Source organism: Tachysurus vachellii, chromosome 26, assembly GCF_030014155.1.
Source record: "Tachysurus vachellii isolate PV-2020 chromosome 26, HZAU_Pvac_v1, whole genome shotgun sequence".
Taxonomy (NCBI): domain Eukaryota; kingdom Metazoa; phylum Chordata; class Actinopteri; order Siluriformes; family Bagridae; genus Tachysurus; species Tachysurus vachellii.
Genome location: NC_083485.1, coordinates 3,467,590 through 3,481,043, shown reverse-complemented (window position 1 = coordinate 3,481,043; position 13,454 = coordinate 3,467,590). Strand labels below are relative to the sequence as shown.

The 13,454-nt window shown below is 38.3% G+C and overlaps 1 protein-coding gene across 1 annotated transcript; it reads right to left on the bottom strand.

Moving 5' to 3' along the window:
• Positions 1 to 3,265: 3,265 nt before the first annotated feature.
• On the bottom strand, positions 3,266 to 12,003 carry tbx2a (T-box transcription factor 2a). The gene is made up of 7 exons (XM_060863126.1): positions 11,181 to 12,003; positions 9,952 to 10,219; positions 8,408 to 8,554; positions 7,504 to 7,580; positions 7,221 to 7,387; positions 5,013 to 5,596; positions 3,266 to 4,531 (listed from the first exon to the last, which is right to left on the bottom strand). The coding sequence occupies exons 1-7, from the start codon at positions 11,570 to 11,572 to the stop codon at positions 4,124 to 4,126; spliced, it is 2,043 nt and encodes a 680-aa protein (XP_060719109.1). The 5' UTR covers positions 11,573 to 12,003; the 3' UTR covers positions 3,266 to 4,123.
• Between the last annotated feature and the right edge of the window lie 1,451 nt (positions 12,004 to 13,454).

Genomic DNA, 13,454 nt, shown 5'->3' with positions numbered 1-13,454 from the left:
AAATAAATCTGTTCTTTGATTCTATGATTTTTAAGGTCTTTAAATATGATTAGACTAAACCCAGATTAAAATGTCTATAATGAAGGTTTAGCTTAGTGACTGTTTCTGGACAAATGTCTGAATGGTGAAAGATTCTTCCAAAATGTTCTTGGGCTCATGGATAAACAATTCAGACGCATTTCCTTGTTTCATCTTAACTACGGGCACGTTACCCCTAAGCCCTCGGCCGTAAACAACGAACCAGAGTCTGCTCCGAATTTAACTCTTTGAAAAAAAAAACCCATCCTTTCAACTCCAGTTTTGTGACATATTGAGAGCCTTTATTATGGTAAAAACAAAAATATGGTATCACTCAGTAAATGTTGCACTTAAAAGGCTCGAATAACAGAGTGCTCTGATAGAACAGATTAGGATGATCAAACGCAGCAGTCGCGCTACCTTCCGTGACCCCGGTGAATCAACTGCTCTCTGCAGTGCTGACTTTCTCCAGGCCTCGAAGGGTGTTTGGTGGAGAAAGGGCAACGCAGCCCCAAACACAGATCATGGAATGGAAAGCTGCGACTCGGAACCATAGTTTATTTCTCCAAAACATCATTGAACTGGTGGTTCCAGGTTTCTTTCTTTCTCTTTTTTTCTGCATGAAGCTTTCTTGCGAGCACGCAAGAGAAATCCGACTGATTTTGCATTCTGTATGCTCGGATGGGGCTAACTTTAGCATGAATCTCACTGTGGGCTGTGAGCATGCTGTGCTAGGGGAGGAAGAAGAGGGCTCCTGGCCATAAAGACATACATCCTATTTTTGTATGTGTGTGTGTGTGTGTGTGTGTGTGTGTGTGTGTGTGTGTGTGTGTGTGTGTGTGTGTGTGTGTTTTAATAAAGTTATTGAGTCCCCTGCCAGCTAATCATAATGTTGCACACAGTGGAGTGAAGGTCAGACAAGGCCCAAGGCTCAGACTGCTCACTCTGCACATCAGGCATTCATCAAAGATCATAGCTGTAACCTACAGAGAGGATTGCATGCATTACACTTACACTAAATAAGGAGCAGGAGTCTCAAAGACAAAACAACCCAATAATCAATGAATTACTCAATTAAATCTAGGGATAAATGAGCAGAATGCCCAGTGAGTGTTTGTCACACAGGTCTTATTAGCACTGTACAGTACATGATACAGTAAATAAACCAAGATTAATAAATAAATACATTTATTGGTCAGTTGTTCTTCTAAACAAACATACTGTGTCTATATATTATGGGTTTCTTAACTTGAGCACACTAACTTTTACTTCTTCTTAAAACTGATAATCTTATGGCATGTTTAACCAATAGGGGGCGATATGATTCCTGCAACCGGCTACAAACACCTGAATTAAAGAACAAAATGTCAAATAAAAGTTATCACCGTTTTATTATTATTATTATTATTATTATTATTATTATTATTATTATTATTATTATTATTATTATTATTATTATTATTATTATTATTATAGTTGTTGTTGTTGTTGTCGTTAATAATAATAATATTATTATTATTATTATTATTATTATTATTATTATTATTATTATTATTATTGTTATGAACACTGAGCATAAGGAACACACAGTGAGTTGATGGATATTCATATATAATAATAATAATAATAATAATAATAATAATAATAATAATAATAATAATAATAATAATAATACATGAGAATGTTATAGGTACTAGGGATAGTGCAGTTATTATTTTGGACAAACATGGCACATGTCACTCCGTTAATTAGACATAACAAAATGCAACCAGAGACTTTTCATTTCTGTGTTTTTTGTGACTTTGAGCGACGAGCAACACTATAATGAGGATCCTCTTTAAGAGCTCTGCGCATGCTCAGTGGCGATACGCCCGGTGGGTCGCAGACAGGCGCCTCTCTCTGCACAAAGACCTGTCGCGCTGACGCGCGGGTGGAATCTGCGCATGCGCCATCGTACTACAGGCGAAACTGTTCGCGAAAGCGTTTATCTGGGACGGCCACATTTTTGTCATTTCTCTCTCTCTGTCAAACACACACACACTCTCTCTCTCTCTCTCTCTCTCTCTCTCTCTCTCTGTCAAACACACACAGATACAAAGACACACACAGGTACAAAGACACAAACACAAACACACATATATACACACACAAACACACACAGCACACACATACACACACACTCTCTCTCTCTCTCTCTCTCTCTCTCTCTCTCTCTGTCAAACACACACACAGATACAAAGACAAACACACATACAGACACAAACACACACACATATATACACACAAACACACACAGCACACACATACACACACATATACACACACATACATACACAAACACACACACATATATACACACACGCACACACACACAAAGACACACATACACACACACAAACGCACACACAAACACACACACACACGCAGCAATAAAACTGGTCCAATCTTAACAGCTGATACTGATAACCTAATGGACCGTGTATAAACAAAGCACACTAGATTTGTCCTAAAAAAAGAAACGCGTAACTCTTTGAATCCTAACACCTACACCGAGATAAACAATCTATTCACATCCTATTTTTTTTAAATGAAAATAATTCCCTATAGACAGTTCTACTGTTTTTGTCATCACTGATGATATTGTTATATGGGGAATATAACCAAAAACATATATAACATATAACTTTCTGCAGTTATCCTATTGTTCTAATCACATGGTCTTATTTTACCTTGGATGAGGTTTTAATTAGGTTATAAATAAACAGTTTATAATGAGGAGGAAGTCGACAAAAAAATGATGAAAAAAATCAACAGATGGGGCAGCTGCCTCGGCTTCTTGACTTTTGCACTTTCGCCATAAGCTTTAAGTCTTAAAGTTTACATAATATTATTGAAAGTGTTAGTAGTTTGTAGTTAAAAGTGGCTAGTTTGTTGAAACAGTGTCTCTCAAATGTCTCTCTCTCTCTCTCTCTCTCTCTCTCTCTCTCTCTCTCTCTCTCTCTTTCTCTGTGTGTGTATTCATTTTCTTGCTTGACTCAAACATGTAGACATATTTCTTTCTTTGACTATAAACTCGTAACTATTGTTACGTAACAATACTTTCAATCGCGCTCTAATTAGTCAGTCCATTGACCAATCAGCACCCGCCACGTCATATCAGGAATAATATTCTAAATCAGTCACACTTGATAATAAAGATGTGATCACAGAAGTGTGCAACACCTTCCTCTTTTATTCAAATGCAGAAAATGCAACAAAAACCACTGTATATTACCCGAGGATGTCCAAATATTACCAGATGAACTAATTTAAAGGATTTCTCTAGGACAGATATATTTATTTAATTTTTTTTTTTAAAGAAGAAAGAAAGAAAAAAAACCTGAGATTTCCCTGTTAGTGCATCGCTGTATTAAAATAAATCGCAACGCAGTACAATGTATGAAATTAAGCCTTGCAAGCAGAGAGATCTGCGATGACACACACACACACACACACACACACGCACACACACACACACACACACACACACACACACACACACACACACACACACACACACACACACACACACACACACACACGCATTCGGGTTTCATACAAACAAGCGCTAGTGATAATATTTCTATACACTCAGGTAATTGGGGCACATAGAAATGTAACAAATTGCAACCTAGATAGTATTTACACACCAATGTACAATCTGAATAAATTAAAACTCATCATCTTCAATCCATTCCGCTTATTTACATAGTTATTTTGATCTTCTGAATATTACATATAAATAATTCAAAGAAAAAAAAAGTCCCAGATACAAGTACACTAGAATTCGATCATCCATTGATGTGGATTGTGTTTTCAGCCAAGTCCAGTTGGTTTAGGGTCAGTTCAATGTTCAATCCCCATGACCATGATTTAGGACTTGAATCATTTGCCTTCAGTCAAAAGTTTTATCCGCATCTTTCTGGGATACAGTGACCCCAAAGTGCGTTCATTTTTTTTTCCTGTTTGCACGATTTTTTTTTTCAAACCAAATGCAATTTTGATATTTGATGCAAATTCATGCATTTTTTTTGCATCCAAAGACTTTAACATGGCGTATATGTGGTCATTTCGGAGAGTCTCGGCCCGGTGACTCATCCCGCTGTTTCTCCAGTCCACTCACGAGCCTTTGTATGTTCTGCAGTTCGTTCACGGCCTCTTTGGAGGGTGTGTGCGGGGATCCGTGCGGCCCCGGTGCGGGACTGCTCTCCCTGCTGCCTGGTTTGGAGGAGGAACCCGAGCAGGAGTCTGCGTGATCCGCACCAGGGAGTCCGGCGCTGAGCAAGCTGGAGCTCGGTGGGATCTGGTAGGGGTTGAAACGTAGTCTGGACCGCGAGCCGCTCATTAAAGTGCTGCGGCTGAGACATGAAGCCACACCGCCGGCGGGGAGAGATGAAGCCGCTGCAGCCGCAGCCGCCGCCATGTACGTGTATGGATACGGGAGGAAACTGCCGAAGGGTGGCATAGAGATTCCCTACAGAAAGAAGATTACAGGCTACATCATTATACACTAAAGCATTTAAAAAAGATGCATTGATTCAACAAGTGTTCACGTGAACTTATTAAGCTGGTTTATCTGAGTTTATTAGGACTTAACTGATTAACTGATTGCTATTCGGTGAAGCTTTTTTTCAGGCAGGACCAAAGCCACAGACAAATAGTAAAGAAAAGCTTCACCGAATAGCAATCAATTAATCAGTTAAGTCCTAATAAATGTCATGTAATATAGCTTAATATATGGTGAAAGTATATAAAACGAAATGAAAAGTATATAAAAATGTCTCGGATTGTGAGACACTATTGATGGCTAAATGTACCACAATGATTGTACCCCCAATCGATTGGCTGAACTGTTCCTAATAATTATTCCTACTTGTAATATTAACACAACAGGTCACACACGACAATAAAGAATCGCCTACATAGCAGCAATTAAGTATGAAACTGCTCTTTACCTGAGATGCTAGCAAGTGCTGCGAGAGGTGGAATGGGAAGGATCCTGGAGTACCAGTGCCCTGGGGTGACAGGCCCCCATTCTCTAGGGCACTTGCTCCTGACATTGATGCCAACAAATGCCCCATGCCTATAGTTGAGAAGGCCCCAGGTGCCATGGCGAACTGACTCGGGTGAAACAGCAACGGGTGCCCTGCTGCACTCAGTGGGTTAAATAAAGGCTGACTGTGCAGGCCAGACAGTGCCAGGCCCTGGAGGTGATTGGCACTGAAGGATGACGGGCCCTCCGTTTGGATCAGAAGTGGTGTAAAGTGTTCCTTGCCCTCCTTCCTGGTTGATTCTGATTCTTTTGGGTTTCCTCTACCTGACTTGTCTTTCTCTGAGTTTCTAATGCTGAAAGCAGAGTCGCTTTCTCTACTTGAGTCTGCATATTCCTCTTTTTTGTCAATGTCAGGTCTTTCTTTGATCCTTTCCTCAATACTTGACTTAAAGGGAGATGCTGCTTGTGCTCCAGGACTATTCATTCCTACCGACATTTCCTCCTGGTGCTCCAACTCTTGATCACACTCAGTGGAGTTTTTCTCATCTATAATAAATATGACAAAAAGCCAAGTTGTAAAGATTAATATGAATTTTTGAGGCATCTCTGAAGGTTTGTGGCATTATACAAGAATAAAGAATAAAGGAAATAAAACCTGCTAACTTTTTTTTATCTATTTATGACACCCACTCTGAAGACTATCTTTAATATTTCTTACCACTAATTTTTAAATAGCAAGAATTTATTAGCCTCAAGAAGCTATAGTTAAATAAAAATTGTTTCAAGAACATTGCAGGCTGAAAAATTAATCATTGTCACATTTTCGCTCAAACCCACTTCCTTTATTTTATGCCAACCTTCATTCCTGCCAAAGTTGGCAGAAGGGTTTGTTTACCTCAGACGAATTCCCAAAAACTTGAAAGGAAAAAATATCAATGGGACTTTTGGTAGCGTTATTTAAAAGGCGGTTAAAAGTTGTGCCATGTAAGACCTCTGAGTTATAGAAAACATTGAAAATCTGAGAACAGGGATTGACATTTTAACAGACTATTATACCCAGGTGTATTATATATTTTGGATTGTATTTATATATGTAAACCAGCAACATTTAAACCTTGTGATATGTCCTTTGCAAGTCATTGGAGTTTTATAACAGACAGAGAAAATTTGAACCTCGTAAATTAAGGTCTGTGAAGCATAGCAAGGGGGTCCACTATTTATTTAATTAAAACATTTTCTTATAGTGGGGGAAATCCAATATATCAAATATATTACATTTACTATTATCAGAGTTATATTTACTGTTTTCAGAGTTATTAGCCTCATTACCTGAATTGAATAGATTTAAAACAAACCCATGGTGACCTACAAAAAACTTGGACCTTTTTAACTAAAATGAATTGCTTTGAGTGGAAATAAATAAAAGGTACTAATAAATTACCAAAATGTTATTTTACACATTTAACATACTTAACATACATACATAGTACATATTTTACCTTGGATGAGGTTTTAATTAGGTTATAAATAAACAGTTTATAATGAGAAGGAAGAGATGAGAAAAATCAACAGATGGCGCAGCTGCCTCGGCTTCTTGACATTTGCACTTTCGCCATAAGCTTTAAGTCTTAAAGTTTACATAATATTATTGAAAGTGTTAGTAGTTTGTAGTTAAAAGTGGCTAGTTTGTTGAAACAGTGTCTCTCAAATGTCTCTCTCTCTCTCTCTCTCTCTCTCTCTCTCTCTCTCTCTCTCTCTCTCTCTCTCTCTCTCATCTCTCTCTCACTCTAAAATAATAGCTCTATAGCTGTGCTTAGTAGCTGAATATATTTAAATTGAGTTCATAAAATGTTATAGAAGTCTGCACTGGGTCATACAAGGATTACTATCAATAAAATATGTATATAAATAAATAGAAAAATCGGTAGATAAAAAATGTTTATAGTAATACAAATTAAAAAAATTTAAAAGGGATAAACGGAAAGAAAACAGAATATAATAATAGAAATAAATCAAATAAAATAATAGAAATAAATAGAGCTATAGTTTAAAAGGATCAAGTCACAAAATAGACAGAATTAATACATAGATTATGAATACAGTAAAAGAAAATACATACTCATTATTTTAAAAAACATACACATTTAAATAGATTGTAGTGCACACACACCTCGACTGGACCTGCTGAATTTTAGCGGGCTTGATGCGGATCCTAGAGGAGAGTGAAGCGGCTCTCTGGTACTCGGCGGATCGCAGGATGAAGCATCAGAATCCGCTCCGTCTCCTTTAGCACACGCCTCATCATAGACACGCAGAGCAGGCAGACTCAACTGCTTCCTGAGCAGAAAAAAGTATATATCCATATACATAACGACCGCAATCTATGCAGCATGTTTAAAACACCAATACAACCAACAAAGTACAAATCGTTGCCATATTTGCAAAACGAATACCTTTTTTCTCTCCTGCCATTGCCCGTGTCTCTGAATCCTTTGGCGAAAGGGTTGTTGTCGATTTTGAGCTGTGTAATCTACGAGAAATAAAACAAAACCTGCTGAAATCTGTTCCCTGTTACACCAAACACATGTGGAAAATAAAACAATAAACCCATCAAACTGATGTAGTCACTTCCAAGCTCCAAAAAACAGGTCATTAAATCTCTAACACTGCACCTTGAATTTCCTATTCAGTGCACACAACTGTTTCCATCTTACTTTTCTTCATGTTATTATTTCAGCTATCCTAGTGTACATCTCAACAGTACAACCTCAAACACTAGGACGAGTTTATAATTGACATTTTATGCACACACCCTGATATAATAAACATGTCTATACTTTTGGTTCGCAACATTTATTTAGCTAGATTTGAATAAATTAAAATACAAAATAAATTAGCTATAGTGTGAGTAGAGGGAGTAACATTTCTACACTTCTAATTCAAGTGATGGTTCGTAAAAAAAATCTACACACCACTTGTTTACAGGAGTGTTTTAAAAATCTGAGCCAAAATGTCAAAAGGTTTTCAAATTATGCAAACACTCCGGACTGAAAAGTGCTCCATGTAAACATTTTCTGTTTTGTCAGATGGAAACATTACATGACTTGCATTTTTTTGTCTGTTATAAAGACATTCGGGATTCAGTAACCATGATTAATCATAAAGTAATGGTTTGCATAATGAATGGTAGTCTAGGCAAATAAAAAAAGGGATTGCGTTCACAACAGCACAATGCCTTTCTTTGTGCCAAAGACAGTCTATAAATAAAAAGAGCCTTGTTGTGGGAAAATGAGAAGTTCATTGATATTAATGGATGAACAATTTCCTATAGGCCGCACGATAAAAGCTGTAACTCACCTTATCATTTTGATAGGCAGTGACGGCTATGAAATCTGTTTCTGGAAACACATACGTCCTGAACGTACTGTAGGGCAGCTTCAATATGTCGTTGGCCCGGACAATATGAAACCTGGGTTGGTATTTGTGCATCGAGTTTAGGATAGTCTGGAAAAACAGAATGGGCTTTTGTTAGCACTCTTGATTTATTCCTTATATTTTTAATACGTCACATTTTTTGGCTTCATTTTTTTTCACGTTTCCTTCCATTGGCCTATTATTATTATTATTATTATTATTATTATTATTATTATTATTATTATTATTGAGATACTTATGTTTGGTATACTTATTACAATCATTCCATAAAACTAATAGTACTAATAAAATTCTTATAGTATTATGAATTATTCATAATAATAATAATAATAATAATAATAATAAGACGATGAAGATGATGATAATGATCATTATGAAAAAACTAATGCTATTACAATAAGGTGCTCTGCTCAGACACAACAGGTGCTTGGGCCCCTAACTAATCTGCAATAATTTTAAATAATTTTCTGAGTAAATAGAAGAATTTTACAGTAAAAAGAATTTTCTTTATTATGAAATGTTTTAATAATAAGAGAAGCTGCGTGAAAGTAATCAGTAATTATGCTCTGTAGCCACTCCAAGGAAATGCATGGGTTAACCCACTACAGCAGACTAGAAAGGCTGGCATGTGGAACGTGGTTTTCCTAGTAACCCGTGGCATTTATTTTTAAAGCAATCACTCCGCAAGCTTTTCTCGCTAAATTGCACTTAAGGGGCCGGTGACTGAAAACACTTTGGGGATCTAACAGTTTCCTCTCGTGCCTCAGGATAATGAGATCCAAAAAGACGCCAAAGGTCGTCGTAAGAGGCCCACAGAACTCCTAATGAAGGAACCTGACTACGATTAATCCACAGTGTGTTAATCTTACATTATCAGAGCATATGCATGGGCACAATGTTAAAGCGTAAAAAAAGCTATAAAATGCGTTAAAGGGGATGTGGGATCAACCAAGCAGGCGTCCAAATACCACTAAACTCTATGGTTTAAAACAAAACAAACAAACAAACCAAAAAGCTACAATTTAAAGCAATAGACAGATAAAATAAGCAGCAATAACAGTCACAAAGTGTTTTTTTTTTTTTTTAAATGTTGTTACCCTTTATAGGTCAATATCTACAAAACCATTTCTGCAATCTTTTAATTGTTACTTATTTTCGACAAAACGTCAGGATCAATAAAGCTGATCTTAACCTATACGTGGCATAACTGTGTGTGTGTGTGTGTGTGTGTGTGTGTGTGTGTGTGTGTGTGTGTGTGTGTGTGTGTGTTTAGGCCTACATCAAAAAGACAAGCACATAGACTGAAATAAGCGAATAAAAAAATAGATAAATAAAGGACTGATGAAGGGTCTCCAGTTCATTAAAATCTAATAGTGTAACCAATTCATATCACCGCCTTATCAGCATCACCAAAGCGCACAGCAGCAATACATACGGTCAAAAATACAAAACCGTAAATCACTTACGAATCCGTGTTTGTCGGAAATGTTGTTGGTGAGTTTGAGCTTGTGGAAGGTGACCGGTTTGGCCATCCACTGCTCCCCTGTGGCGGGGCTGTCCGGGTGTATGTACATGCGCTTGGGCATCTCCGGATCCGCTTTTCCCGCAACCATCCAGCGAGAATTGTGAAATTTGTACCGACAGTCGTCCGCCGCCACAATGTCCATCAGCAGGATGTACTTGGCCTTTTTGTCCAGTCCGTTCACACGCACTTTATACGGAGGAAACATTCTCCTGCGCGGAGGGAGCACATATTTTTGAACCCCAGCCAGAATTTTAATAAATTAGCAAAAAAATGCACGCAATATATATAAATACAAATTTCAATTTTTAAATTCATTTTAAATCATAGAGCAACCAACATGCAAAATTATAAAATAGAGCATTCATTTTCAAATACTTTTAGGTATTTTTCTAGTCTTTATTACAACATGCTAAACCCAGAAACTACAGTTCTAAGACTTTTTAGAAAGTCAAAGTATAGACTCTTTTTTTAATGAACAGAATAGAACCTGCATCAATAAACACAAAAAATAATCATAACCGATTAATACCGTGATCTCATTTACTTTTCTTTTAATACCATAAATTAGATTATACATATCGTACATATAAAAAATAAATATTATGATATTAATGCAAGACAAAAAAAAGGAAAACGTTTTAAATCAGTGTTTATTATCAGACATTGACCCTTAATATTTAAGTTAACTTATTTGTACATTTTCTAATCTGATCTGCTAAACAAACTAAACATTTTTTCTTATTTCAGCAAGAATTTGCTGTCTCATAAAAAACGTTTTACTAATATTATACTATAAAACAAAACAAATGCTGTTATTAACTTTCTTCTTCTTCCTCTTCTTCTTCTTCTTCTTCTTCTTCTTCTTGTTTCTAATACATGTCTTTTCTTTGCACTAAACCCATATTAACACAAAGCTAAATCATTTGTTTGTTTTTAAAATATATATTTCGTTATAATTTATACTCTGCATAATTAACATTGGAATAAAAAAATATTTAGTACATTTTCGTATTTTGTACTTTTCGAATACGCAAAATTTAACCTATAAACACAAATCTACATGATTTTAGTAGGTTCACTGATCACCAACCAACCAAACCACCCCCATAACACCCCCCCCCCCACACACACACACACAAATGATCTACATTTGACAAAATTCACGCTCACCTTCCCGACTTGGTGATGACCATTTCGGTGCCGATTTTATGAAACTGATCCCAGAGTTCTTTGGCCTCGAGCGTTACTTTGGGGTCGTCCTCCACCTCCTCCTCTGGCTCGAGGCTCTTTAGTGCACGGAGGTGCGCGGCGGCGGCCGCCTGCTGCTGCTGCGGGTGAGAGTGGTGATGATGGTGACCGTGCAGCGCTGCGTGTAGGCCCGCCTCCGCGGCTCCGGACAGAGCGTGTTCAGCCAGCGGCTTGGGAAGAAGCCCGAGGCTCGGGAAAAAGGAGGTGGGTTGCGCCGCGGCAAGGAACGCCGACACGGGGAAGTCGGCGGGCCGGTGCGCGTGGAACGGGTGATAAGCCATAGCGCCGGTCCCCGTGAAAACCGGATCTCTCATCGGTGCATCCACTAACAAGGAACGAGTCAAAGCTGTAAGAGGCGAGAATCTATACGCATATGTCCGGGTGAGAAAAAGGAACAATAACCGGCTGATAAAAATCACGGAAGAGTTTTAGAACGAAAGCGATGACGTTTCCGCAGCAGGAGAAAAAAAAGAAATGACCAACAGGATACTATTAGTCCGGCTGATGATGCTCCAGTGCAGTGTTTAACATCATCCGTCAGCAGAGAGACATTGGCACTTTACACAGGGATTTTCTCCCTGTTTCTACTACAGCTTCTTTATCCCAGAGACGCGCCGAATAAAACAAGGCAGCTCCAGGAACAGGAAAAGCCCAAACTCATCCGGAGCTCAGCGTGAGTTTTGGTCTTCAACACTTCTGTCTTTTGCGCTTCCCTCCTCCTCTCTGCTCGCCCACACTAATGAGCCAAGCGCCTTGATTGCCGATTTTACGCGTCACGGACCAATCGTGGCGCGCGGTGGGCGTAGCCTTGACGGATCGAGTCAGGGGGAGGCGGGCCGAGGATGAGGAGGTGGGCCGATGAGGGGCTCGAAGGTGTCGGAAGCTTTTGCAGCGAGAAAACATGTCAACAGGATAAAATATTAACCAATGACATAGAGAAGATGTGGAAATCCCACCCCTCCTTTACCCCCCACCCCCACCCTCCGGAATAAAAAAAAAGAGGCAGGCAAACAGCAGAGAGAGGAGAGAGAGAGAAAGAGAGAGAGAGAGAGAGAGAGAGAGAGAGAGAGAGAGAGAAAGAATTGATAGTTATTGACTGGCATATACAGCACGTGCATTCAAGACAAAATACAATATTGTTTATAAAGGAATAAATATACACGTGCATATTATTCTCATCACATCACTGATTATACTGTGGGTCTATAATAAAAAAATAAACAGTATGGATATTGATTATCGGGTAGATTTTCTGTAAGATTTTTATTTATTTATTTATTTACAAACAATATACAAGGCACATTTCTTTCTAGAAAAGTCATACCTTTATTATTTTGATGGAGTATCATAAAACCTCAATAATACACATTAAAACCAAGAGTAATAGACTATATTATATCCAGATACCGGAGAAAGCATTTTTATAATTAGTTTCCCGTTTTAGGAGGAAGCTGTCTCATTAAATGCACCAAAAAAAAAAAAAATAAAAATCCAACTATTGTTTTTTTGCGCTTCGCTGCTCAGAAAGCGACGGCGCGGCCCCTTTAAGGCGCTCCGTCAGCGCTCGCTGATTAAGTGGGACTGCGCTATTTGTTAAAAGGGCGCTTGGCGCCAGTCGGCTGGGGTCCTACAATAAGAACCTGGCCCGTGTCACTTCATATTTACCCCCTGAGTCCTCAAACAGCGCGCACCCATCCGCTCAGTGCTCCCATCAGCAACTAAATCCCCTAAAAACCATATGATCAGTGGGCAGAAATTAACTGTAAAAATAAAAATAAAAATAATTTCAGAGGCTTCACGTTTTGAAAACTTCTATACACCAAAAGTGTTGCGCAACATGCTCAGAACTCAGACTCAGAGTGAAATGTAAATGCTCAGCCTTCAACTAGCATGTTAACATGAAGTATATAATAAGCAATGTAAATAAAAGGTCATGCAGAGAAGAGGTTTTGCGCACGGTGATGGGTTATTGGGTACATCATAAATGCATGATGACTTCTTGCTGCTGCACAGCACAGGCATTCATTCATGAAGGTACATGACTTCATCCAGTAGTCCAGAAAGAGAGAGAGAGAGAGAGAGAGAGAGAGAGAGAGAGGCAGAGAGATGGGGGAGAAAGAAAGAGGAGCTTCTCCAGGTCTACTCAAAACATTGAAATCGGCTCTGGAATTCAATCTTGAACATCACCAACTTCTT

What these genes read in the sequence shown, in the direction of transcription:
- tbx2a (XM_060863126.1), bottom strand. Translation starts at nt 11,572, where the DNA reads ATGAGAGATCCGGTTTTCACGGGGACCGGCGCTATGGCTTATCACCCG. An exon ending in CTGCCTATCAAAATGATAAG is followed by an intron (nt 7,581 to 8,407) that starts GTGAGTTACAGC and finishes TATTTCTCGTAG; the next exon opens with ATTACACAGCTCAAAATCGA. An exon ending in ATTCAGCAGGTCCAGTCGAG is followed by an intron (nt 5,597 to 7,220) that starts GTGTGTGTGCAC and finishes TATTTATTATAG; the next exon opens with ATGAGAAAAACTCCACTGAG.